This window comes from Cornus florida, unplaced genomic scaffold (assembly GCF_030987335.1).
Source record: "Cornus florida cultivar Cherokee Brave unplaced genomic scaffold, ASM3098733v1 CherokeeBrave_3.0.0_Hap2_Chr11, whole genome shotgun sequence".
NCBI lineage: Eukaryota > Viridiplantae > Streptophyta > Magnoliopsida > Cornales > Cornaceae > Cornus > Cornus florida.
Window position 1 is genome coordinate 128,059,177 of NW_026775581.1, and position 22,403 is coordinate 128,081,579.

The 22,403-nt window shown below is 33.4% G+C and overlaps 3 protein-coding genes and 1 non-coding gene across 6 annotated transcripts; 1 reads left to right on the top strand and 3 right to left on the bottom strand.

Moving 5' to 3' along the window:
• Positions 1-87: 87 nt before the first annotated feature.
• Positions 88-5,730, bottom strand: LOC132282111 (probable pectinesterase 53). Its single transcript, XM_059783735.1, has 5 exons — positions 5,586-5,730; positions 1,696-1,915; positions 1,391-1,580; positions 557-999; positions 88-379 (listed from the first exon to the last, which is right to left on the bottom strand). The coding sequence occupies exons 1-5, from the start codon at positions 5,728-5,730 to the stop codon at positions 229-231; spliced, it is 1,149 nt and encodes a 382-aa protein (XP_059639718.1). The 3' UTR covers positions 88-228.
• TRNAE-CUC (transfer RNA glutamic acid (anticodon CUC)) lies at positions 4,837-4,909 on the top strand. Its single transcript has one exon. It is a non-coding gene; the product is annotated as a tRNA-Glu (tRNA).
• LOC132282408 (B-box zinc finger protein 18-like) lies at positions 5,653-9,514 on the bottom strand. 3 transcript variants are annotated; one of them, XM_059784079.1, is made up of 6 exons: positions 9,116-9,513; positions 8,002-8,131; positions 7,699-7,795; positions 7,443-7,558; positions 7,110-7,349; positions 5,653-6,049 (listed from the first exon to the last, which is right to left on the bottom strand). In XM_059784079.1, the coding sequence occupies exons 3-6, from the start codon at positions 7,787-7,789 to the stop codon at positions 6,038-6,040; spliced, it is 459 nt and encodes a 152-aa protein (XP_059640062.1). In that variant the 5' UTR covers positions 7,790-7,795; positions 8,002-8,131; positions 9,116-9,513; the 3' UTR covers positions 5,653-6,037. The 3 variants fall into 3 exon arrangements, with proteins under 3 accessions (XP_059640062.1, XP_059640061.1, XP_059640060.1); XM_059784078.1 differs by lacking the exon at positions 8,002-8,131 and having other exon boundaries at positions 5,653-6,046; positions 9,116-9,514; XM_059784077.1 differs by lacking the exon at positions 8,002-8,131 and having other exon boundaries at positions 9,116-9,514.
• A 3,424-nt stretch (positions 9,515-12,938) lies between these two features.
• LOC132283756 (glyoxylase I 4-like) lies at positions 12,939-14,167 on the bottom strand. The gene is made up of 3 exons (XM_059785767.1): positions 13,916-14,167; positions 13,602-13,719; positions 12,939-13,524 (listed from the first exon to the last, which is right to left on the bottom strand). Exons 1-3 carry the CDS (start codon positions 14,077-14,079, stop codon positions 13,234-13,236), a joined length of 573 nt encoding a protein of 190 aa, XP_059641750.1. The 5' UTR covers positions 14,080-14,167; the 3' UTR covers positions 12,939-13,233.
• Between the last annotated feature and the right edge of the window lie 8,236 nt (positions 14,168-22,403).

Genomic DNA, 22,403 nt, shown 5'->3' on the forward strand with positions numbered 1-22,403 from the left:
TTATAAAGGTAATTAAGGTTTCAATTCAGCTCCTTACCAAAAGCTTGTCTCCACCTTCACAACCATACAAAATCATGAATCAAATTTAATTCTTGTTTGTAGTCCTGTAGGTGTTTACAGGGTGGACTTTGTCAGTACTTCAGTTAGGCAGTGTCCTAGTGATTTAAAATTTTGTTCAAATCTAGTATAGCCACGATATGAGGATTGAAGTGTGCGCATTGGATATTATCACAATTCTGTAAGCCATTCATTGCCGTAGATAAAATCAAGTGAAATAAATGGTTCCGCCTCTTGTGGGGTGAGCTCCCTGGACCATGACACCCTCCCTCGAAAATCAGCCCCTGGTCCAGAACACTTGAATTGTCCGTAAAACACAGTCCTGCAAAGGAATGCGCATGACTATTGTTTGAATTAGTTATCAAGCTTAACAAATAACTGTAGTGCAGTGTGACTCTGAATATAGTTCCTTGGCATTTGACTGGATTCCATGCGAGTGTTGGGGCATGTGTGTGTGTGAGAGAGAGAGAGAGAGAGAGAGAGAGAGAGAGAGAGATACCTTTCCCTCTTCTTATCTCCCCAATCGTACCATCCTCTAGGAGTGATGATTCTGTCCATGTAAGTGTAAGCAAAAACAACCCTAGAGAAAGTGCCCCATGCCCTGCCCAGGTAAAGGGCACCAGACCCAGTGACCTTGCAGTGGATGAAGGAAAAGCCGGTTTCCTCAAGCAAGCTCTCCCTCTTCTGGGCGGTCAAGGCTCCGTAGCTGTTTGTAATGGCATGCAGATGGCAGTTCTCATAGAGGGAGCGACCGTTCCCAAATATGAAGTCCACAGAACCTTGGATATAACAGTCCCTGAAGTAATGCCTGCCTTTGTGATCGAAAAGAGTGTCTTGTGCTCCAATAAATTTGCAACCTATAAAAGCCGCCGTGTCTGCTGAGATTCGTAGTGCCACTGCTTGCTTTCCTAGTGCACCTGAGGGTGGTGATGGTGCTTTATTCTGTTAATCAAACATACAATCATATAAACAAAATTGGGTATTCTGAAGCTTCCTTTTGCACTATCCATCTTTGATAATTTGCAGGATTTTAGTCGTTTATTTTATAGTCTAACCCAGTCTTAAGGCTTTATACATGCCATTTCATTGAATAGGCTAGTTTACAAGTATGTATATAATACCACATCGAACGGATTCCAGCCTTTGAATGGAACGCTCACACGTGTGAGAGTTGAGATACATCTGATGCGGCACAATACTACTGCATAAGTACTGAGATCCGTCAAATATGATACAAAATCACTGCAAACTTCAGTCCTTGATCATGTGGGTTCTGTTGTGGGACCAACATGATTCAAGTGCTGAGTTTGTATGGTCATGAAATAGTACTAACCTTGAAGGTGATGTTCTTTGCCATGAAGTAAGGCGAATTAATGGCAAACGTTGCAGAATTCAAGGTACCCAATGGTTGCCCATTCTGCCCGGTCCGGTCTGCCGTGTCGTCCCACTCGATAATGGTTGTGTCTGCACCGGCACCTTCCACGCTAATGTAAGCCATGGTCACAGGAACCTCAATCTTCTCACTGACATTTCCCATCAAATTTAAACCATTTTTAATATAAACTAAAAATATTATATAAAAACTTGAAGAAATTCATATACCATAGAAAAGTGAAGTAGAACTCTATCTATTATTACCTGTAAATACCTGCACTAACCGAGATAACCACCCGACAGTTATTGATAATTGGTAGAGAATTTATGGCTTCTTGCACTGTAACAAAATCTCCTAAACTTGGATTTTTATTTACTTTTATGGTTAAGCAAGGATTGAACTTGTTCTTTGCTGTCTGAAAGAGGGAATGATTGAAAGAACCGATTTTTCTAATCCATTTGTGGTAGGTATCTTCAATAACAACTGACCCAGTAGACCCATTTGGATGATAAGATGAAGTTGTGATTTGGAACAATAATATATAAAAAAAAGAGCTTCAATTTCATTGTAAAATCAATGGACATGGATAAAGTAACAGGTTGTAGAGTGAAGAGAAGAAGAAGAAGGTGAGGAGTAAAAATGTTTTGGTTTGTGGATGTGAAAGAGGTGAATATTGGAGGACAAAAGCTGTTTGGTTTTAAAAACAAAAAGAGGGAGGGAAACGCATGCAGAGGAATCTTTGGCAGAGTGTGGTTGGTTGTATGTTTTATCTTCCCACCAAACATAAGTGCCAGTTTTTCCTTTTGTCATGTAGTTTTAAGCTGTTAATGGATGGTAAGAGAAAGAGCAAAGGGAATGGTATATTTTGGGGAAGGGGCGTGGTGCATGATGACAAAAGGTGGTTATAAATCGCATGATGTTGCATCATGGAGATGGCAACATGTTGACTTCGGCATATTGATAACATCAAGCACACATTAAAAGGATTTTTTATTTTTTATTATTATTATTATTTTTTTTAATCCTATTTTAAGCAAACACAACCTATGCTCGAATATTTGAGGAGTAGAGTTTATAGTATGTCATTTAAGTTGGTCGGTGTTCGGGGTTGCTTCTCTATAGCTGGAAATCATTTTCATTTCAAAAAATTGCAGTTGAATATGTTTTGGTGAAAAAATAGTGAAGTTAGGAATTGTAACTTTTAAAATTGGGGCAAAGTACAGAAAATTTCTCTCGACTTGTAACGTTTTTCAATAAACCCTCTAATCTAATTTTTTACCAAAGAATCTCTCTCGACTTGTATCTCTTTCCAATAAATCCCTCTTATCTAATTTTTTTTTTCAATAAATACCCCTTATCTAATTTTTTTAACCAAAGAACCCCCCTCAACTATCTAAGGGGGGTAAAAGAGTTGATATTTGGACCAAAATACATTTTTATTTAAATTTAAATTTTCCCAAATTTTAAAAATTAATATCTCACAAACCGTGCATCCAAATATTACAATAATATATGAGTGAAAAGCTTATAAAATAATGATTCCAGAAATATAAGATTTGTTTAACAAAATTTTATAACCAGAAAGAAATAGACATCTAAAAATCTACTGCAACAATCTTATTTTATTTTATTTTTTATAAAATGCTAGAGTTATTTGTAAGAAAATTTTCAAAATTATTCATTTTCATATGGAGCATAACATATAAAAGAATTAGCCCTAATAGAGACCGAATATTCAAAAATTTTTTTATATAAAAAAATGGCGAGTCTATAAAAGAATGAAAATGCTTTGATGCAAAATATGATATTTCATGAAATCGATTTCTGTTGGGGTTAAATTTTTTATATATTCGGCTTTATATGTAAATGAATGATTTTGAAAATTTTCTTACAAATATCTCGAGTATTTTATTTTTGAAAAATAAAATAAGATTGTTGGAATAGATTTTTAGATTGCCTATTTTTCTCTGGTTATGAAGGTTTATTATACAAATCTTATATTTTTGGAATCCTTATTTATAAGCTTTCTGTGCATATATTATTTATAATTTTTAAATGTATGGTTTGTGAGATATGAATTTCTGAAGTTCGGGAGAATTAAGATTTAAATAATAAGGCATTTTGGTCCAAATATCAACTCTTTTATCCCTTCAAATAGTTGAGGGGGATTATTTGGTAAAAAATTAGACAGGGGGATTTATTGGAAAAATAGACAAGGTGTTTTATTGAAAAATGTTACAGGTTGGTTGGGGTTCTTTGGTAAAAAAATAGACAAAGGGGATTTACTGGAAAAGGCTACAAGTTGATGGGGGGTTTTCTGTACTTTGCCCTTAAAATTATGGTGCGGGTAGAGGTTTATCATTTTCGGTAACTAATATTTTTTTAAAATTTTTTTAGACAATGTAAACCCTTTCTATTTTTTATAAATATAATTTTGTCCTGTTACAAACAAATAGCAAACGAAAATTCTAGTTTTTCCAGAACTCTGCAAAACATCATATTATTAAATTTCATTTTTTAGGTAGCATATGTATGAGTTTGCTTTATTTACTGTATTACTTGAAGATCCTAAATCAAATACAAATTAATAATCATTAAATTATGTTTAACTTATATATATTTTAGTACTGAATAAAAATAGTGAATCATAAACAAAATATGTGATATTTTAAAAAAATAAATTAAAAAATAGGAAATTTATAATATTTAATATTAAAAAATTAACCCATGTTTATTAGTAAAAAGTGTTTTATGCAACATTATTACCAAATAAATTTAAAATTGCTTCAAGTATAAAATGTATTTTATACAATGTGTCACCAAACGCATGTGTTTTACTGACCAGCAGTTTTATGACAGCCCTACTACTAAAAGCGCTTTCGACATTCTAACAACAATCCCAAACACTTTATTTATTTATTTTTGTTATTGTAGTACATATATATTCTTTAAAAAAGTCAATATAATTTAAATATGATATATTTTTAAAAATCATCCAAACATCCTTTTTATTTTATTTTTATCTATTTCCTTTGAAACATTGTGTATCAATTTTAATTACCAAACATTTTTTATACAAAAATTAATTTGCAGTTTTTATGAAATCGAAAATGCAAAACAAAAGTAATTGCCCAAGGAATATAAGGTTAAGAAAATTACGATCAAATGGTGTACATTTAATTCAGAAAAATTTCGTTGCCGGGACTTGAACCCGGGTGAGAGCGGAGTATTTATTTATTTTTTTTGTTTTGTTTTTTTTTTTTCTTCTAATTAGGACTCATACGTTACCTTCACTGAGGCCAAAATAATTTTAATATGGTAGAGTCTAATGATGCGAGAGAATAATTTTGGTTAGGACATTATTCTACCCAATATTAAAATTATTTTGGTACCTCCCAAACAAATCCGTTGTAGTCTAGTTGGTCAGGATACTCGGCTCTCACCCGAGAGACCCGGGTTCAAGTCCCGGCAACGGAAAATTTCATTTTTTTTAAAAGATTAATTACATGGGTTAAAGACCGATGTACCCTTATATTTCGAGTAGTAGTTGCCTAATTTTCTTGGTGGTTTGTTAATAGGCTGGAAGAGAGAGATTCAGAAAACCAGATTTCCAGTCCTGTCCATTGAATTTCACTTTCATATCCAGATTGGAACCGGACTCGAACGTCTTTTGATCCTGCTTAGGGCCGGCTTTCATTCCACTTTCTTACATCAAGAACGTCGACTTGCAATATCTGATTTCACTTTCCGGAATCCTTGCTCCTGGCTCATATTCACACAGGCCACTCATAAGAATAAGAAGTTCAACTCCCTAAAATATGTATAAGTGAGATACTCGGAAAATCTATGAAAGAGGTTCTCATTTCACATTCAAAGTCAACAAGGAATCTAGGATGCAACATCCAGAACAAAAACTCTTTTACCACTGTACCAAACAATGGTCCCCAGCAACAGCTTTTGAAATGTGAAAAATGGAAATAATGCCATAAAAATGGTCTCTACACCATCTACTAGACGAGCCACAATCGTTTAATCCATCGCCCATTCCAAATGTAAAGACAATTATATGCCCTCGTAAAGCTAACGGGTTGGCTCATTCTTGGCTCAATCAGCCTATATATTCAGCGGTTATCAAAAAACTTCACTCCAGTACTCACAATGTAGTATTCCAGTCCTTGGATGTAATGCTGAAAAACAGACTGATCAAGCAACAAAAAAACTGGAAAGCAAATGCAACAAGCATTACTATGGATCTTTAACCATGTCGAGAAATCTCGAAATGCAGAATTCAATGCCATTGTAACATTTGTCTTACCCTGCAAATAAGAGCACTAGCAAAAATTTCAAATAGTTACAAATGATTAGCGTGCTATTTATGCACATACAATCTTATTATCTGCAATAGATAGTACCAATGCTGTCCATATGTTTGTCTAATCAACTCAGCTTCATTGACGAAATACCTACTCCTGCAAGCCTCAAAGACCATAATACCCACTTTTTAAGAAAAAAGTGAGAATGAAAATAGGTGGCGTGCAAACTGGCAGCAAAGGAAGCACAGATGCAACTATACTCGGTTATCCTGCAGGAACCAGGCTTCCAGATTCACAATTCCTGCTACAAAAACAACAAATTCCTGTTCCTTAGATGGATGAAGTAGCAGACACTATGGGTGAAAATGCACATACTCAGGAATGATTATGCTACCAAAATGTCCAACAGAAATGGAATAGTCTATTTTTTTATACATTAGGTTTTCAGAATTCAGAACTGTAATCTATATCTCACCGCTCTCATACCCACAATTCCATTTCCAGGTTCAATGCACACACCAAAATTACTAATCAATAGGATCTTAATACAAATCTCAAAATTAGAGTTTGCTCATGACATCCTAAACCAAAGGGTTGATATTACATCTTTAACTTTTTGTTCAGGAGTCATTTATGTTTTTATAAGTATTTGATCAAGAGTAATTTATGTTCCATATTTTTTATTTATTGTTTCATCATTCATCCATTTCATAGCATCTTTGGATTCTCAATGCAAAACAAATCTAGAATGACTGTGCTATCAGTTCACATAGAGGACCATCTTTAAAATGTCATTGATTGATACATTTTAGTTTTTCACCATAATGTCTGATGATGACTGTCTTTTTCGCTATTGATTCATTTGACAGGATTCAATCGCTACACAAACCAAATTACTAGTCGGGAAAATCTTAACAGAATTCTTAAATTCCAGAGTTTGATCAAAAGATCCTAAACCATAAAACTGATATCACATTTTAATTTACTGGGTTACAAAATATATGATTCAAGAGTCATTTAAACTCTAATCTTTTCAATTTTCTAATAGAATATCTTTCATCCATTTAATAGAATCTTGATATTCTTGTTTCCAATTTTACAACTTTTATTCTATATAATACCACTTCCCCCCACCCCCACAACAAATCTAGAATATCCATTCTGACAAATTTGGCAATAAAAACATTAAAAAAGGGCCCGCGGGGTGGGGTGGGGGGGGGGGGGGGGGGGGGGGGTGGGGGTGGTGTGGGGTGTGGGGTGGGTGGGGTGTTAGGATGTCACAAATGATGCTGCTTTAGTTTTTCATAGAGTTCCAATGTAGAATTAAACATAATTCAAGATCTTGTTCCTGGAGGCAATCTAACCTGATTATTTGAAGCTTGACCATGTATCCGTTGTGGTTTCATATTCAAATCAATCATTTTTGTTTCCATGTTGGAATGTGCATCAGCATTGGCTGACTTAGAAAGACGAGAGACCCTGTGATTTTGCTGGTTCTCTCCATTTATCAGTTTGGGTGGCTGATTTTCACCCTTTATATTGTCAACTGGATCTATTGGTTGCAAGATTGGGTCCTCCACGTGGCCAGGTTTATCCCCAGGAAACTATAGATGAAACCAACAGAAGAAATATTATAAGGGAACTCCTACCATAACAAAAGGAAGAATTCGAACCAATCCTATCAGGTAAAAACAAACCTCAATTCTCTGCCTCAACAGGAGGTATCTTCCATGGGTTCTTTTACCCCCAACATGTACAATCATATCACATTGCAAACAAAGGGAACTTCCATCTATCTCACAGTAGAAGAAAGCTGCATGCGCAATTCAAACGAAGGAATATAAGTTTAAGCCTACCTCATAAAAAGATATTTTCTTAAAAGGGTTAAAAAAAAAAAAAAACAGACGGAGAAGAAACAAAAACGAGAATGGAAAAATAAAAATATATGCGGACCAGGAGCATTTTCACAAATGTCACAGCGAGGTACAGCACTGGGGTCAGCAAGCCCGACTCTCACATGCCGATTAGCAAGCTTATTACACATGTGCACCTGTGACACAAATTTGAGATTTCTTTAGGAATAAAAAATTTGCTATTTTAAAACATCTCCAACAAAATTCAGAAAAAGGGAATTTCAAAGGCTTTGTTTATATAGCAGTGACGCGTCTGGTTAGAGGACACAGAGATAAATCCAAGACGTGCCAAGGCGGAGCTTGACACATTTTTACTATTAACAGATGAGTGATAATGATGCACCTATGACAAAATCCAGCAATATGTCCACGAAAGCTTGATAGAAAGTGAAAAGAAAGCGTGCTAATGTAGAGTTTTTTCCTTCTCTGCAAGGCTTAAATCAAAAAAAATATCCCACCTTTGGCAGCAGCCACTGCAAAATAGGAAACAAAAACACCATTCCAAGCTCAACATCATAAACAGAGAGGAAAGGAAAACATGGATCCATAAAGCATTACATCGCTTCACTGAAGTCTAGGTTTACCCATAATAATGTAGTTTCCTTCTTCATCTGCATCATGATAACACTCCTATTAACAACCATATCTATATCAAATCCCATAATCTTCATCTCTACTTGTGTGGTTTTTGTATGGGACTGAGCTCATCACATACATCGTCATTAACATCATTGTCCTTTCCTTAATCTAAGGGGCCGTACACAAGAATTCTCTTGTTTCATTCTTTTCTATTACATGTCATCTCATTCATCGTTTTTTTAATAATGTTTGCAGTAAGTTGAAAGCCATTAGTAACTATTCAGTGCATGAATCTTACTATATTTGTGCACTTTACCCCCAAACAATTCACTCAATTTCGAATCAACATAAAGTTTATCAGCTGGAGTTCACAAATAAGAAATTCCTCTTGTTGGGAAAAACAGAACACATATAACATGTTACACATCAACCGTCCTCTTTTATTCTTTTCTTTTTTACAAGTCCAATCCAATGGCTAGGCTAAACAACATGAGGTGGGTAGTCCTCCACCTTACCCACAAACCGAATCCAGATGAAAGCGAAATTAATCCCAAATCTTTTGATTCCCCAATTGGTAACAAGAGAATACATCAACCAGTTTCACTTTTTATAGCATCTAAACATACAACTACACAAGTGCTCCAAGTTTCACTGATGCCACATAAACCATTCCTCAAAAGCATCTAGACCAGTCCAACGACTAATTAACAAGCAATTAAGAAGATTGTATTACAATAAACCAACAAATATATATATCACAATTCACACACATCAAAAGAGGCATATATAAATATGGATTGAATATACATATATATAGCCAACAATATTATATAAAACATCAAATTAAATAGGGTTTAGAGAGAGAGAGAAAGAAAAACCTTCTCATCGCAGGAGCGGCAGAGAGCGGCCTCATCGGCAGCGCAAAAGAGCACAGCCGCAGCGCTCTCACAGGCGTCACAAAGCGTTCGCATTCCTATTGTATCTGTATTTGTATTTGTATCTGTATCCTTCCACTCTCATTTCCTCAGATTATACACTTCAAAATTTTCGTATATACATCAATCAAATTCCACATAAACATTCAACAATCAAACACCAAATCCAATTCGATTCTTAAAAAATAAGGGTAGAGATTCAGAGATCGACAAGGAAACAACAATTCACCAAATCTGTGCATGGATATCAATAAATTGAGGATGGAGAAACATTCAGGAAGACGTAGATTTTAGTGAACAATTTGTTTATTATTTTTATTTTTCAAGAAAATAAAAAATAAGAAAATTATTTAAGGTAAAGTAATGAGGTGCGTGTCGACTGTCAACATTGCTTTGTCCGTAGCCACAAATTATAAAAGGCAGAGGAGCCGAAAACGATACCCAGTTACTCCCACCCACCAGTTAGATATCTTGTTTGGGCCTACTTATTAATAATAATTATACTAATAATCATGCTAATTAATTATATCTTATAACAAAATGATCTAGAGCAACATAAAAAAAAACTTCAACTAGTTCGATGTGAATTGGAGGAAACTTGTTCATTGTGAGGGGAACACTCACATCAAGTTGCAGATATCCGACAGACAGTCGCACTCTCCATTATAACTTTTTTTCATATAAGAACAATGCTATTTAAATATATTTCTCAAATCCAAGTGTATAATTTAAAGAGTTTTTATTCATTTGATCTCGTTATAATTATTTTCTATAAAAATAAATAATTTTTAAATTGAATAGTTACAGTCAATTGTTAGACTTATTGTTTTAATTAGTCATTTATGTAACAAATATGAAAATGGAGTCATTTACTTACTTGTATTTGATAAAAATAATTAATTAAAAATTATTCGATTAGACTATTGACTACAAATATTTGTTCAATACTCTAAAAATAAAAATATTTAGACTTATTTTTCAAGATGAAAGGTATGGCAGAAGACTTTTTTTTTTTTTCCCATTTGGTGTGGTGGATGGAACCTACACTTATTCTTGACTAAACTATCACTTTGAAAATTTGTTTAGCATATAACTATTTTTTATAAATATAAAGGAAATGACAAGTATACATTTACTTTCATTTTTTTATCAAAAAAATTTCAATTGTTTCTAAAAATTTCAACACTATTACAAAGTTATCACATTGCCCTAATTCTGTCAATAAATAGTTAAGGACTTATTAAATGACTAAATTACCCTTATGATATACTACTTTAGTTAAAAAAATAAAAATTAATATTTTACAAATTACAAAAATTATCCTCAGTCAATGTATTAAATTATAAATAGTTCAAGTCAATTTATGAATATTATATTATGCATTAAATTATACTTTAGTTCATTTAAATTAAATAAAAAAATCTTTTGTAGACTTCACAATTTGGTAAACAAAAAACTAAATAGGTCATTAAAATATCATTATTTATTTTATATTTTTTTAAAATGAATCATTTTCGTACTTCAAAAAATTGACTAATTACTACACAATTTAAATATAAAAATTGACAACAATTAGATGGCTAATAACGTTTTTCAAATATGTTCAAATATGTTTAGATGGCAAATTAATAGATTTTGGATAACCACTAAATTTTGAATAAAATTCTAATTACAAAAGTTTAATTATTATTTTGAAAAATGGTATAAATAAAAAACAATTGATTCAAAACTTAATTAAAAGAAGATTTCCAAAGTTAGATTTCCAAAGAAGATTTCATCTGTGTTTAAAAAGAAAGTGCATAATTTGATGGTAATTTTTTTGAAATATTCTTTTCAGTCATAAATTATTTAAAATTTAAATTCAAACATTCAAATTCAATCATTTTAAGTGGATGAGTAAACGACGACTTCTATTATTTAATATGCTTAGGTGCATCTTTGAAAAAATAAAAAAAATGTAACAACACATGGTTGGTACATGTTTTTGTAGGGGTAATTTTGTCACTATAAATATTTTGTCAATGCAAGTGAGCAGCACATGCTACTTTAACGTTCCAAACTAACAGAATTGAGGCAATGTGATAACTTTGTAATAGTGCTGGGGTTAATAGAAACATGTTGAAGTTTTATGATAAAAAATTGAAAATATTGAGGGTTTTACGAATTTAATCCTATTTGTTAAGCCTAGTTAAGAGATTACTTGAATTTCTTACTCGTAATAAAAAATGTAAAATACTTTTAAATTCAAGAAATTCTGATCATAACAATAATGTTCAGTAACAATAATAACATTATTTATAATATATATATATATTTTTACCTCTTTGATACTAACCAAGTTTTGAGTCAATCCCATAAAATTTAATCATAAATATATTTACACATTTATTAAAAAGGAATGTTATACAATTGAGTACCCAAAATAAAACATTTTTGGTTTACTTATTTCCTTTCGCTTCTCCGCGTAGAGGTATTGATTTATTTGATTATATGTCTCCATGCTTATTTGTTCAATTCTAAAAATTTGATTACGTTAGATGACTCATATCACTCTCTCAATGGGCTCAATGTCCATTTCTGATTGCTCCACGTGCTCTAAACTGATTGGACTTTTCCTGTTAGTGGTGGGAGACTAGGAGACGCAAGTGGGTGTGGTTAACTTTCCGGTATGCATTTGATTATTGCATGACCCAAAAGTTTAGGTGGTGAGCTGTTGATTAAAATCATACATTTTCTTGCAAAGACGCACACTGACACATCAACATTTTTTGTTTCAGTAGGTAAGCAACACCACACACAGTTACATTATTTAATATGAGTTTCAAACTGCTCACCTTTCCCTTTGGAGTCGAGATCTCTCATATAGCTCTGCCCATTGACTTGGTGGTCTCACGTTTACTTATTTGTTCCAATAGAATTTAACCTTCAATCTTCTCGTTAAGGATGTGGTTGTCACAATAGAATTTTATTGCTAATTTTATTTGCTCATAATTACTCAAATGCACGAATAATTACTCAAAAGTTAATGAACATGTTATAGTTACAGCATTGCACGAGTTGATAGTATCTATTTACTAAGCGTATCTAATCTCATTTGCACCCGTAGTTTTCGTTTTTCAGTGTCGGTGTCCTGTATTCTTTTGGAAGAAGCTTGAATAGTTTCAAAAAGGGTATTAATTAGTTGATTAAAAAGAAAAATCTACTTCAACTCATAAACTCTTAGGCATGATTATAAACTCTTGGGCATGATTATACATAACATATAAATCATCCTTAAAAAATGGTGGACATTTGGGGCTCATTGAAGATTGGGCAAATCCCAAAAACAATATTGACACGCATGCACATGTGTTTTGAGCATAACACGGGTGGTGTAGGATGTGTTTTAACCCTTATATACTCTGTCAAATATTAGGTATCTCTTTTGGAAAGAACCTTTAATCAAACTTTTAATATATGTAACTAGGTTTGAAATAGAATTTTCAAGGTATTTATGAAAAAATTGTGAAATGTGTTAGTTTGAACTTTTTAATGGATAAATATTTTGGAATAATTAAAAAACATAAGAGCCATATACAAAATTAAGAGTTTGATTGATTTATAATTATGAAAACAGTTTTTTTGGAATGAACAAAAAACTGTACAAAAAATCTTGCTTGATTCAGTTTTTTTTAAAATTCAATTATAAAAATGCATATTTTCAGAGAATTGTTTTCATAGTTACAAATTAGACAGGGCCTAACTCTCTCAAATTTAAATTCGAATTTGTTCATCCGTGTCTTTATTTTATTTCATCCCAGTTTCAATTACATATTTTAGATGTGTCCACATCGACACTCGAGGGATACAGAGCATAAAGTACGTACATTTCATTGATTCAATCTTACAATGTGTCTCACCACAAAACAGAACAATAATGCTCTCCAATCAATTGAAAACCCCAAACCCTGAAAACCTGTAACACAAATATAATAGCAACATAATAATTGATTTTTTCTTTTTTCCTTTTTTCTTTAAATCACAAAGCATTGCAAAGAGAAGGGTACAAAACAATCCCAAACTTAGAATGAGAAGTTCATCATGTCCATGCTCAAGCTCTCCATCATCACATTCTCCATCAATCCACACTTGGTCACCCCCATCTTCTTATAGCTTCCGTCCCTGAGCTTGAATGGGCAAGAAGAGATGGGAAGGACCGGTATGTTATCACAGTTACATATTTCAATCATGTACCCGTCCGGGTCATGGAAGAACACTTGATCCACCATGATCCCGTCTTCCTCTACTACAGCAGTCACATATTTCATTCCCATGTCTTTCAGTCTCCTCTTAACGAGTCCCACGTCAGTGCACTGTTTCAAAACACATTTTAAAAAAATAATTTCATTAATTATCGACATTCTTATAAAGAATTGTGTTGTATTCTTACTTGAAAGGATATGTGATTATCCTTAGGATTAATGGGTCGTGGTTCGTTGTTTGTGTCATACTCGTCGTCAATGGACTCATTCTCGAGAAAGTGTATCCCAATCCCGTAATTGAATAACCTAGAAAAAAATTAATTTGAAAAGAGTTATTAGTACTGCGTAACCATGATTATAGTCATATATTAATATAAAGTAATGTTACAAACAACGAATCTGTTAAAAAACAACTGAGTAGCATGGTGACTAAACAGAAGTCACAATCAATTAAGAAGGAAACAAAATTAGAAGAGAAGAGAGAGAGAGAGATTAAGCTAACCAAGCTCCATGGAAATTGAAAGAAGAGGGTCTTTTGATGGAGAAAAAGCCCAAGACGTCTTCATAGAACCTAACAGAAGTCCACACTGATCTGACCAACAAAGAAACATGGTTTAGTGACAGAAGTGGGAGTGACTCACAGCTGTTTACTTCCTCTATCTCCATCTCTCTCTCTCTCTGTATATATATATACACTGTATATTTGCTTATATATCTAATCTCTCCAATCTCACTCTTCTTCCTCAACCTTCCTCTGTGTACATTAATCGTGTTACTAGTGTTGCTCCTTTATAGAGAGATGTGCATGCTTTACAACTGATCTCAAAATTGAGTGAAGAACTTTCCTCGCAAATTCCCATTGAATACGACAACAAATGGTATGCAGTCATATCATCGAATCATCGTAGTAGCAATCAATATTGGGCGATATTTACTCGCGATATATAAAAATATAGATACATAAATAATAATTATTGATTTCTCCTGCTCATTTTATAAGTCTGGGAGAGAATAATTTGTTATGATCGCTCACAGGTTATAGAATGTCATGATTTCATATCATTTGGAAAATGTTAAATTCTATATGTAAGGTTCAACACGACACAAAACGTTTTAGTTAGGGTTTAATAATATCACATCGCCTGAAAAATGTGAAGTGTTATATGTAAGTTTCAACACCTTAACACAATATGTTTTAAAGCTGTGATGACTATGAACCTACTAGAATTTCGGAGTTAAGCGTTATCTGGAATAGTACCGGGATGAGAGACTCTGGGAAAACATTTGGTCTGAGGGAGCCAAAAACGGACAATATTATATCTTGACAGAGTGGGGGTTGTTACATAATTAATTCGACTAGAGCAAGGTATATTAACTACCTACCAAAGACCTTTAACCTTCCTCTCCTGAAAGAGGTGGGCGAGGATTTGAGTTCTAACTTCTAAGCATAAAAAAAAAGTATTTGTGAGTACCTGCTTGATAAAAAATATATATATTTACACACTGCTCAATTATGCATTAGCACGAGAACATATATTTTAAAATAAATAAATAAATGCGTAAGATAGTAATACTTACTGTAAAAGAAAATGATGAGTTACAAGTGCCATTTTCTCATATTTTGTTAAGTAAAGTAGGTACGTAAACAGTCACCGACCCAATAAGGGTTTCGTGGGGGTAGCCACCCCGTTGAATTTTTTTCTTAAAAATTTATTTATAAATTTTATGAAAATTTAAAAATTGTCAATATATATATATTAATTTTTTTTTTTTTTTTTTTTTTTTTTTTTTTTTATAAAAATTTTAAAAATGCTTACACTCAATTTCTAATTAAACTCACTTTATATTATTATTGTTCAAGGCCACCATTCTCATACAATTCTCTGATCGGTTTATTGTAGGTAAAGTACACGTATGTGGAAAGAAAAGGGCATGGAGGTTAATTAAGGGAAGTCTTAAAAAGGAACTCTTCTATGCTTAGGATGATTTCTTCTCTTTTTTTGGTAAGTTCGCTCTGGCTTGAATTTCTAGCACACACAAGTTGATAAAATGTCACACTAAACCTTAGGTCCCAAATGCTTACCAACAATTAATTGATTAGTTGGCATGTTGGGTCAATTCCATAGGAAAAAAATTAAGGAAAGAGCGAGCTAGTAAAATTTCATTCATGCATATACAATGATATTATTTTACTAGTTATATGGAGGATGACTATTTATTATTACTCTTTTTATGCCAAAATCATTGTAATCAAAGTTTAAAAAAATCTTTGATTGTGATCTTGTACCTTGTATTAATGTTTGTGTTATGTTTACCCCAAGCTGAGCTTGGTGTTCCAAGTGTATCAGCCCAAAATGGGTAAGGATCAAATAAATAAAAAAGGTAGGTTCCAAAAAATGAGAAATTTCTTAGATGTTTCATCAAATAACATGTCAGCAACTGGACAACCAATGGATTACCAGTTCTAGCTACTTTTCTCTAGCGTCCGGACCCTACTTCAGTAGTTCAGTGGGTGTTACAACTTACTCTTCCCAGGCTTTGATATATATAAATATATACATATATAAATATACACACACACACATAGATATCTATAAATATGACGGAAAAAAAAGACTTCCTTTCCCTTAGATTACTTTTTCCCTTTTCTACTGCCTCGCTCACTCTACTTCTACCGTACAAAATATAATATTTCTTTATAAATATGAATATATTGGGTTCAATTTGCCAAAATATATAAGAATTGCATATGTGAGCAAGTTTTAAGAGATATAATTAAACTATAAATTGGTACACTAAGTTAATTTTGATCTCTCCGTCTTATTAATCAATAAGGACAAAATGATCAGGCTTTGTAGTGTAACTCAAGTATTATTATATAACACGATCCTTTTACAGTGTAACATTTCAATATAACATGTCCATCAATCATAATTATATAGGCGATTGTGAGATTTGAACTTATGTCAGGTTTGGTGTAGGTGTTTTGAATTTGTAATTACAAAAAAATTAATACAAATTTTAAATTAAATTTTCTCTAAAAAATTAATACTTAGGTGTGGGTTCATTACCTAAGTATATTGTTCGAACGATCACAATAATCCGACCCAATTGCCAATGTTTAAAATGGGCAATTTAGCCCTTTTATGAACCCATGCAGGCTTTGGCCTGTCTGGTATCATGGATACATGGACTCACGAGTACCGTACATGGTCATGTGGGCTTGCCAGGTGCCAAATAACAAAATTTGGAGAAGACTTTGAGATGGACTGGACAACTATGGGCCTAAAATGTGGGAGGCCCAACTTGGCTCCAACCTTAATTGTTAAATCAAGCCATTCTCTGGATTGGAATTATTTACATTAGGGTTAAGTGCAAAAAAAAATCCCTAGTATATAGGATTTGTGCAGAATTAGTCCCTACTTTTTAAAAATGTACATGTTAATCCATAAAATTCAAAAAAGGTACCAATAAGGCCCTCTGACCACTTTTTTAGCAAAAAGTAAATCTGGATATCCAATTTTGCCCTTCATTTCTCTCCCCTCCTCTCCCCTCTTCACCAACAAGCCACCTCCTTCCACCACTATTACAGGCCACAACTCCATCACCGCCACACCTAGAAGTGTGTGTGTATATATATATATATATATATATATATATATGTATACACACGTGTATATAACTCAAAGCCCATCACTAACTCATCGAACCACTTCCACATCACTCACTCAGTGGAACTCACACGCAGTCTCTATCCATTGATGAGAGAACCAAAAGAGAGAGAAGGTTATCAAGAGATGTAATTTTTTGGCCGCCACTCCTACCAACCACCACCATCACCGCTTTCCCCCACCGCCCCACTTCTCTCACATCCCTCGCATTGGAATAGGCTCTGCAACAAGCGATTTGATTTAGCGGCGATGATATACATATGGACGACTTCATCAATTTGTCCTCTACCAAGAAAATTGAATCTCTTTTGTGACCCATAAAGGGTCTTCATCAATTCGTCCCAATTCCATTGTAAACCAAGTTATATATATATATAGAGAGAGAGAGAGAGAGAGGAGAGAAACCGTGGGCTGTATCAAACCCATCTCTTTTATCAAATCCATTTCTTTTATAAATGTTGTATGCACGAGAAATGAGGATGAAAATGATTTTCTTTTTACTTGTACTTCCTTTTCATCCATATTATCATTATTGCCTCTAACACGACAATTGCTGATGCCTCCAACAAATACAAGAACACTTAAATAGAACTTATGACATCTTTTCTTGCTCTAGTGCATTCATGGAACTTTCCTCTCTTAGGGCTAGTTTGGTGTGGTGGAATGGAAAACAAAGAAAGTGGAATGAAATGGTTTTTATTCCATTCTTATGTTTGGTGCCCAATTTTAAACTTGGAATCGTCATTCTCCACCATTCTTGGAGAATGGTCATTCCATCAAAACCATTCCACCTTTAAACAAAAGGAATGACCATTCCATTCCCTCTTTCAACTCTTTCTTTCTCTCTCACAACATTTCTCTCTTCAGACCACCCTTATCGGAAACCATGGCGCCCAATCTAAAACCCTATCTGGGTCTTCTACTCTTCTCTCTCTCTATATCATCTCCGTCCCTGCAATTTCCTCCTCCTCTAATCCCCCAACAGTCTACAAAATTCTCCCATAATTTGGCCTCCCGAGCGGTCTCTTGCCTGACTCCGTTAAATCCTACTCTCTTTCCGACGACGGAAGCTTCATCGTCGAGCTCGGAAAGCCATGTTATAAAAAGTTCGAGTACTTGGTCTATTACGAGACGAAAATTACAGGGAAACTCAAATATGGGTCAATCGCGAATTTGGATGGCATTCAGGTCCAACAGTTTTTTTTGTCCTCTCTGTCGGTGACGATCTAGCACAACAGAAGCATGTTTTTTCTCTATTAGTTGATTCCTCTCTCACAGTTGTTTTTGGTATTTTTGGTGGATTTCATCTATTTTTGGTGAATTTCATCTGTTTTTGGTATTTTTGGTGGATTTCATCTATTTTCGAGAGTTGTTTTTGGTATTTTTGGTGGATTTTAGAATTCATTTATCGAAATGAATAGTGGTGATGGTCGTGGTTGTGGCAGTGGGAATGTTGATAGCTATGGAGACTCTGTGTTTATCTCTCTATCTAGTTTATTTTCTCTCTCTATCATCTCTTCACCTTTTTGCTTTTGTTAATTTTTTTACAATAATAAAATGTATTTAAAATAATATAAATCTATTCCATTCTAACTTTACATATTCCATGTTTGCAAACAAATGGTAGAGTGGGAATCAACATTCCCATTCTATTCCTTTCTCATTCCATTCCCACCTCAATTCTCATTCCATTCCAATTCATTCCTGCACACCAAACTAGCCCTTAATGTTGGATCAAGATAATTTTGGGTTGGATTTGGTGGCAGTGCTGATGGCGTTGGAAGTGCAAAATGGGTTTAGATTATATATGTGTGTGTTTAGGTTTGGGGTTGGATTTGTGTTTCTGGTTTTTGAGTTGGAAAATGTAGTTGATGGTGGTGGTGGTGGTGGTGGTGGGTGGAGAGAGAAAAAGAAAGGTCATTTTACAAACTCTACACAATTTGGACAAAATGGTCATTTTACATTGCTGATATTTATATTTATTAATTTATGCTGAAATGAGGGTATTATCTTCATTTTAAGTCTCTAAGGGCTATTTGCACCAAATAAATAGTATATGGGTGTTTTACACTACATGGGGACTATTTTGCACTCTATTGATGCTAGAGGGTTTTTTTTTTTTTTTTTTTTTTTTTTTTTTTTTTTTTTTTTTTTGCACTTAACTCTTTATATCAGGCTTAGATTATCTATTTTCTCTTAAAAACTGTGAACTATAAATTTGCCACAGAAAAAACATTAGGCTCCGTTTGATTTGATGGAAATCAATGCTAGAAAGTGAAAGTGACAGTGAACGTAAGGTCAAGAACAGTCAAATCTCTTCCACAGTCAAATCTCTTCCAGACCGTCTATACCCAAAGAAAAGTTGACCTAGGTCATTGTTGGGTAATCCCCATTCACCCTCTTTGCTCATTATATGCAATGAAATTAAGCAGCTCCTGAATAGAAGACTGGAAATAGAATGCGTGGTACCTTTCCTTGGTCGGGTACGTGGGGACCTCAAAACCGGTCCTTTCCCGATTTGGATTTCCTTGGTAGAATATTCCGCTCTGGTGTACTCCATTTCCCGGAATCCAATGAACAACAACGATTACTTAGGATCAGCTTGCGGCAAAGAAAATAAATTTTCTGTAGTTCATTTGTTTAGTATGAAATTTTTGCAAGAAATTTGTAAGAAAATTTCATTTCATAGTTTAGATAACATGAAAGTTAATAGAAAATATTATGATTTACTTAAATTGTTCATTTCTTATTAAATATGACAATAGGTCTAAATAAATTTATATTTAATAAATATTCTTTATTTTTTTTAAAAAATAAAAGTTATATAAGAATCTAAATAATAAAATTTGTGATACGTAGAGAGAGAGAGAGAGAGAGAGAGAGAGAGAGAGAGAGAGGGGACAACTATTATAATATTTTTGTAAAAAATCATGCATAACCAAATTTATTTTAGAAAGTGAAAAGGGGTCTATTATTGAAATTTCATATAGTTTTCTTAAGAAAGCAAAATTTTCCTGTGTTTTTTTGTAGGAATTTGTGGGAAAGTTGGGTGATTATGGAAAATTACTTTCCCACAAAAATTTTCTTTTCTTGCTAATTAAACTCTTAAAAAGTTAGAAAATTTTTATTTTATTTTCCTTTTCTTGCTATTTCTATCAAACCAAACTAAGCCTTATTAATACTTATTATGCTTAATATTACTCTTTATTGCTATTTAACGGAAAGATTTTAGTTCAGATTTCGGAGACCTAAAGACCCATTGGTCAAGCGAGGAAGACAAGTGCTAATAGAAAGGTAAAGACGGAGAAGAGCAGCTATAAATAACATTGGATAAAGTTATTGAAAATGACTTTATAAATTAAACATAATAGATAAATAAAAATAGCACGTAATAGAAAATATGAAGAGAGAATTTATTTGGTTGACCCATCCATATGGAATTATGGTAAGGATGGTGATATAACGTTTTTTCTTCAACACATGCCTATTCTTTTCTACTGCTTAAAATATAGCAAAAGAAAGAAGGACATCCAACCGGCTGATGTGGCCCAATAGATTTAAAACAGATGTCCAAAAATAAAAGTTAAGTTTAAGTTAGATATTGCCCAATTATTCCAGTTTAACTAATTGATTGAGATTTGTTTGTTTATTTGTTTATTTTATTTATTTATTTATTTTTCTCTCTTATCATTTTTCTCTCCAAGAAAGACCATCAACGCCGGTTCTCGCCGATTCCACAATACCATCACAACATTTGCTTCTCTTTCTCACCATTACCAACCCATTCCAACAAACTTACATTAATTATTCATTATCAAACATGTATACGCTGCCACCAATTCATCTTGCAATCGAACCCTAGCACCAAATCTAGCAAAATCAATTCATTCCTGCAATCGAACCCTAGCCCAAAATCCAATGCAATCAGAATTATTTAACACGTGTCTCTGTCTTTTGAACTAAAATTTTGTTACAGAAAACTGACTAACGGATGATGGCATGAACTAGCAATGAAGTAGTGAGCAAAGAGGCAATGGCGCGGTAGCGTTGAACAGAATTGGCAGAACCGGCATTGATGGTCTTTCTTGGAGAGAGAAAAATGTCAGAGAAAAAAAAAAAAAAAAAATTCTCACAGCAATGGGTTAAACTCGAATAATTGGATAATACCTAACTTAAACCCAACTTTACTTTTGAACATCTATTTTAATTCTATTAGACCACATCAGCAGCTTGTACAAAGTTCATCAAATCTGGATTGAACACAACCATTGTCCTAAAAGAAATATAGAACTAACAATCACAAATTACTCAATAAATGAGTGAGTGCATGGAAAAGGAAAGGGCCAAGAAATGAAGACTAGTGACAGTGTTATATAAAGGACATGCTACAATCCCTTCATGGTCTGCTTCTTGTGGCTTTTCTCATTTGGGCCTGGTCAACAATTGGTAAGGCTTGTTTGGACTTTGCTTGGTTTAGGTTTGATTGTTGATTGCAATGGGCTTTACCTTATTAAGAGATGTTGCTTTTGCGCGTGTGGTTTGCCCCTAATTCACACAATCATTTTAAATATCTTTTGCGCGTGTGGTTTGCCCTAATTCACACAATCATTTTAAATATATTCAGGCTTCACACAAGTTTTTACTCTCTTTCCATTACGTGTCACTTAGACCTACCCTCGCACTGGCTCCCATTCCCACTACCACTCCCGTTTTGTGTGACTCAAGTTTGTTTAAACAACCATTAGTATATAAGAGGTGGTCTCTCACATTAAAGCACAACCTAAACCAGGCTGGTTATGGTAACTGTGATTCATTACCATTAAATCAGCCTGGACCTCCAGAGAGGAAGCATTGCCATCAAGGATCACAATACAGTTGTTTGGTGACTTTTAGAGCTTCATTATTGTGAAATGGGAGGACCACCAAAAATTAATTTCACGTGCTAGTGTGCTAATAATTGATTTAAAGCTCTAAATGATCTCTACTCTCTCTATACAGAACTCAACATTCCTTAACTTTATCAACTTATTTAATTTGGAAACCTGGTGTTAGGAGATATAAATACTCAAGTTTTACCAAACATGTTAACAGTTTTAACTTATGAACTCATTTAATTTGGAAACCTAGTGTTACAAGATAAAAATACTCAAGTTATACCTAAAATGTTAATAGTTTTTTTTTTTTTTTTTTTTTTTTTTTTTTTTTTTTTTTTGGTTCGGGAGCTCTTCCAATTAGATTATTAAACTACTGAATAATATCCTAACAGTTTTACAATAATTAATCAATATTACATTAAAGTAGAAGCATTTATAGTTTTAA

Bases quoted from the DNA above. Each gene is read 5' to 3' on its own strand.
- LOC132282111 (XM_059783735.1), bottom strand. From the start codon at position 5,730: ATGGCATTGAATTCTGCATTTCGAGATTTCTCGACATGGTTAAAGATC. The intron at 1,581-1,695 runs GTAATAATAGAT...GGGAAATGTCAG, and splicing joins GTTAGTGCAGGTATTTACAG to TGAGAAGATTGAGGTTCCTG. The intron at 1,000-1,390 runs GTTAGTACTATT...TTTGATTAACAG, and splicing joins CAAAGAACATCACCTTCAAG to AATAAAGCACCATCACCACC.
- LOC132282408 (XM_059784077.1), bottom strand. From the start codon at position 9,208: ATGCGAACGCTTTGTGACGCCTGTGAGAGCGCTGCGGCTGTGCTCTTT. The intron at 7,796-9,115 runs GTTTTTCTTTCT...TTTGTGTCACAG, and splicing joins GCCGCTCCTGCGATGAGAAG to GTGCACATGTGTAATAAGCT. The intron at 7,350-7,442 runs GTTTGTTTTTAC...TTTCATCTATAG, and splicing joins TGTTGAGGCAGAGAATTGAG to TTTCCTGGGGATAAACCTGG.
- LOC132283756 (XM_059785767.1), bottom strand. From the start codon at position 14,079: ATGGAGATAGAGGAAGTAAACAGCTGTGAGTCACTCCCACTTCTGTCA. The intron at 13,720-13,915 runs GTTAGCTTAATC...ATTTTTTTCTAG, and splicing joins TTCAATTTCCATGGAGCTTG to GTTATTCAATTACGGGATTG. The intron at 13,525-13,601 runs GTAAGAATACAA...GTTTTGAAACAG, and splicing joins ATAATCACATATCCTTTCAA to TGCACTGACGTGGGACTCGT.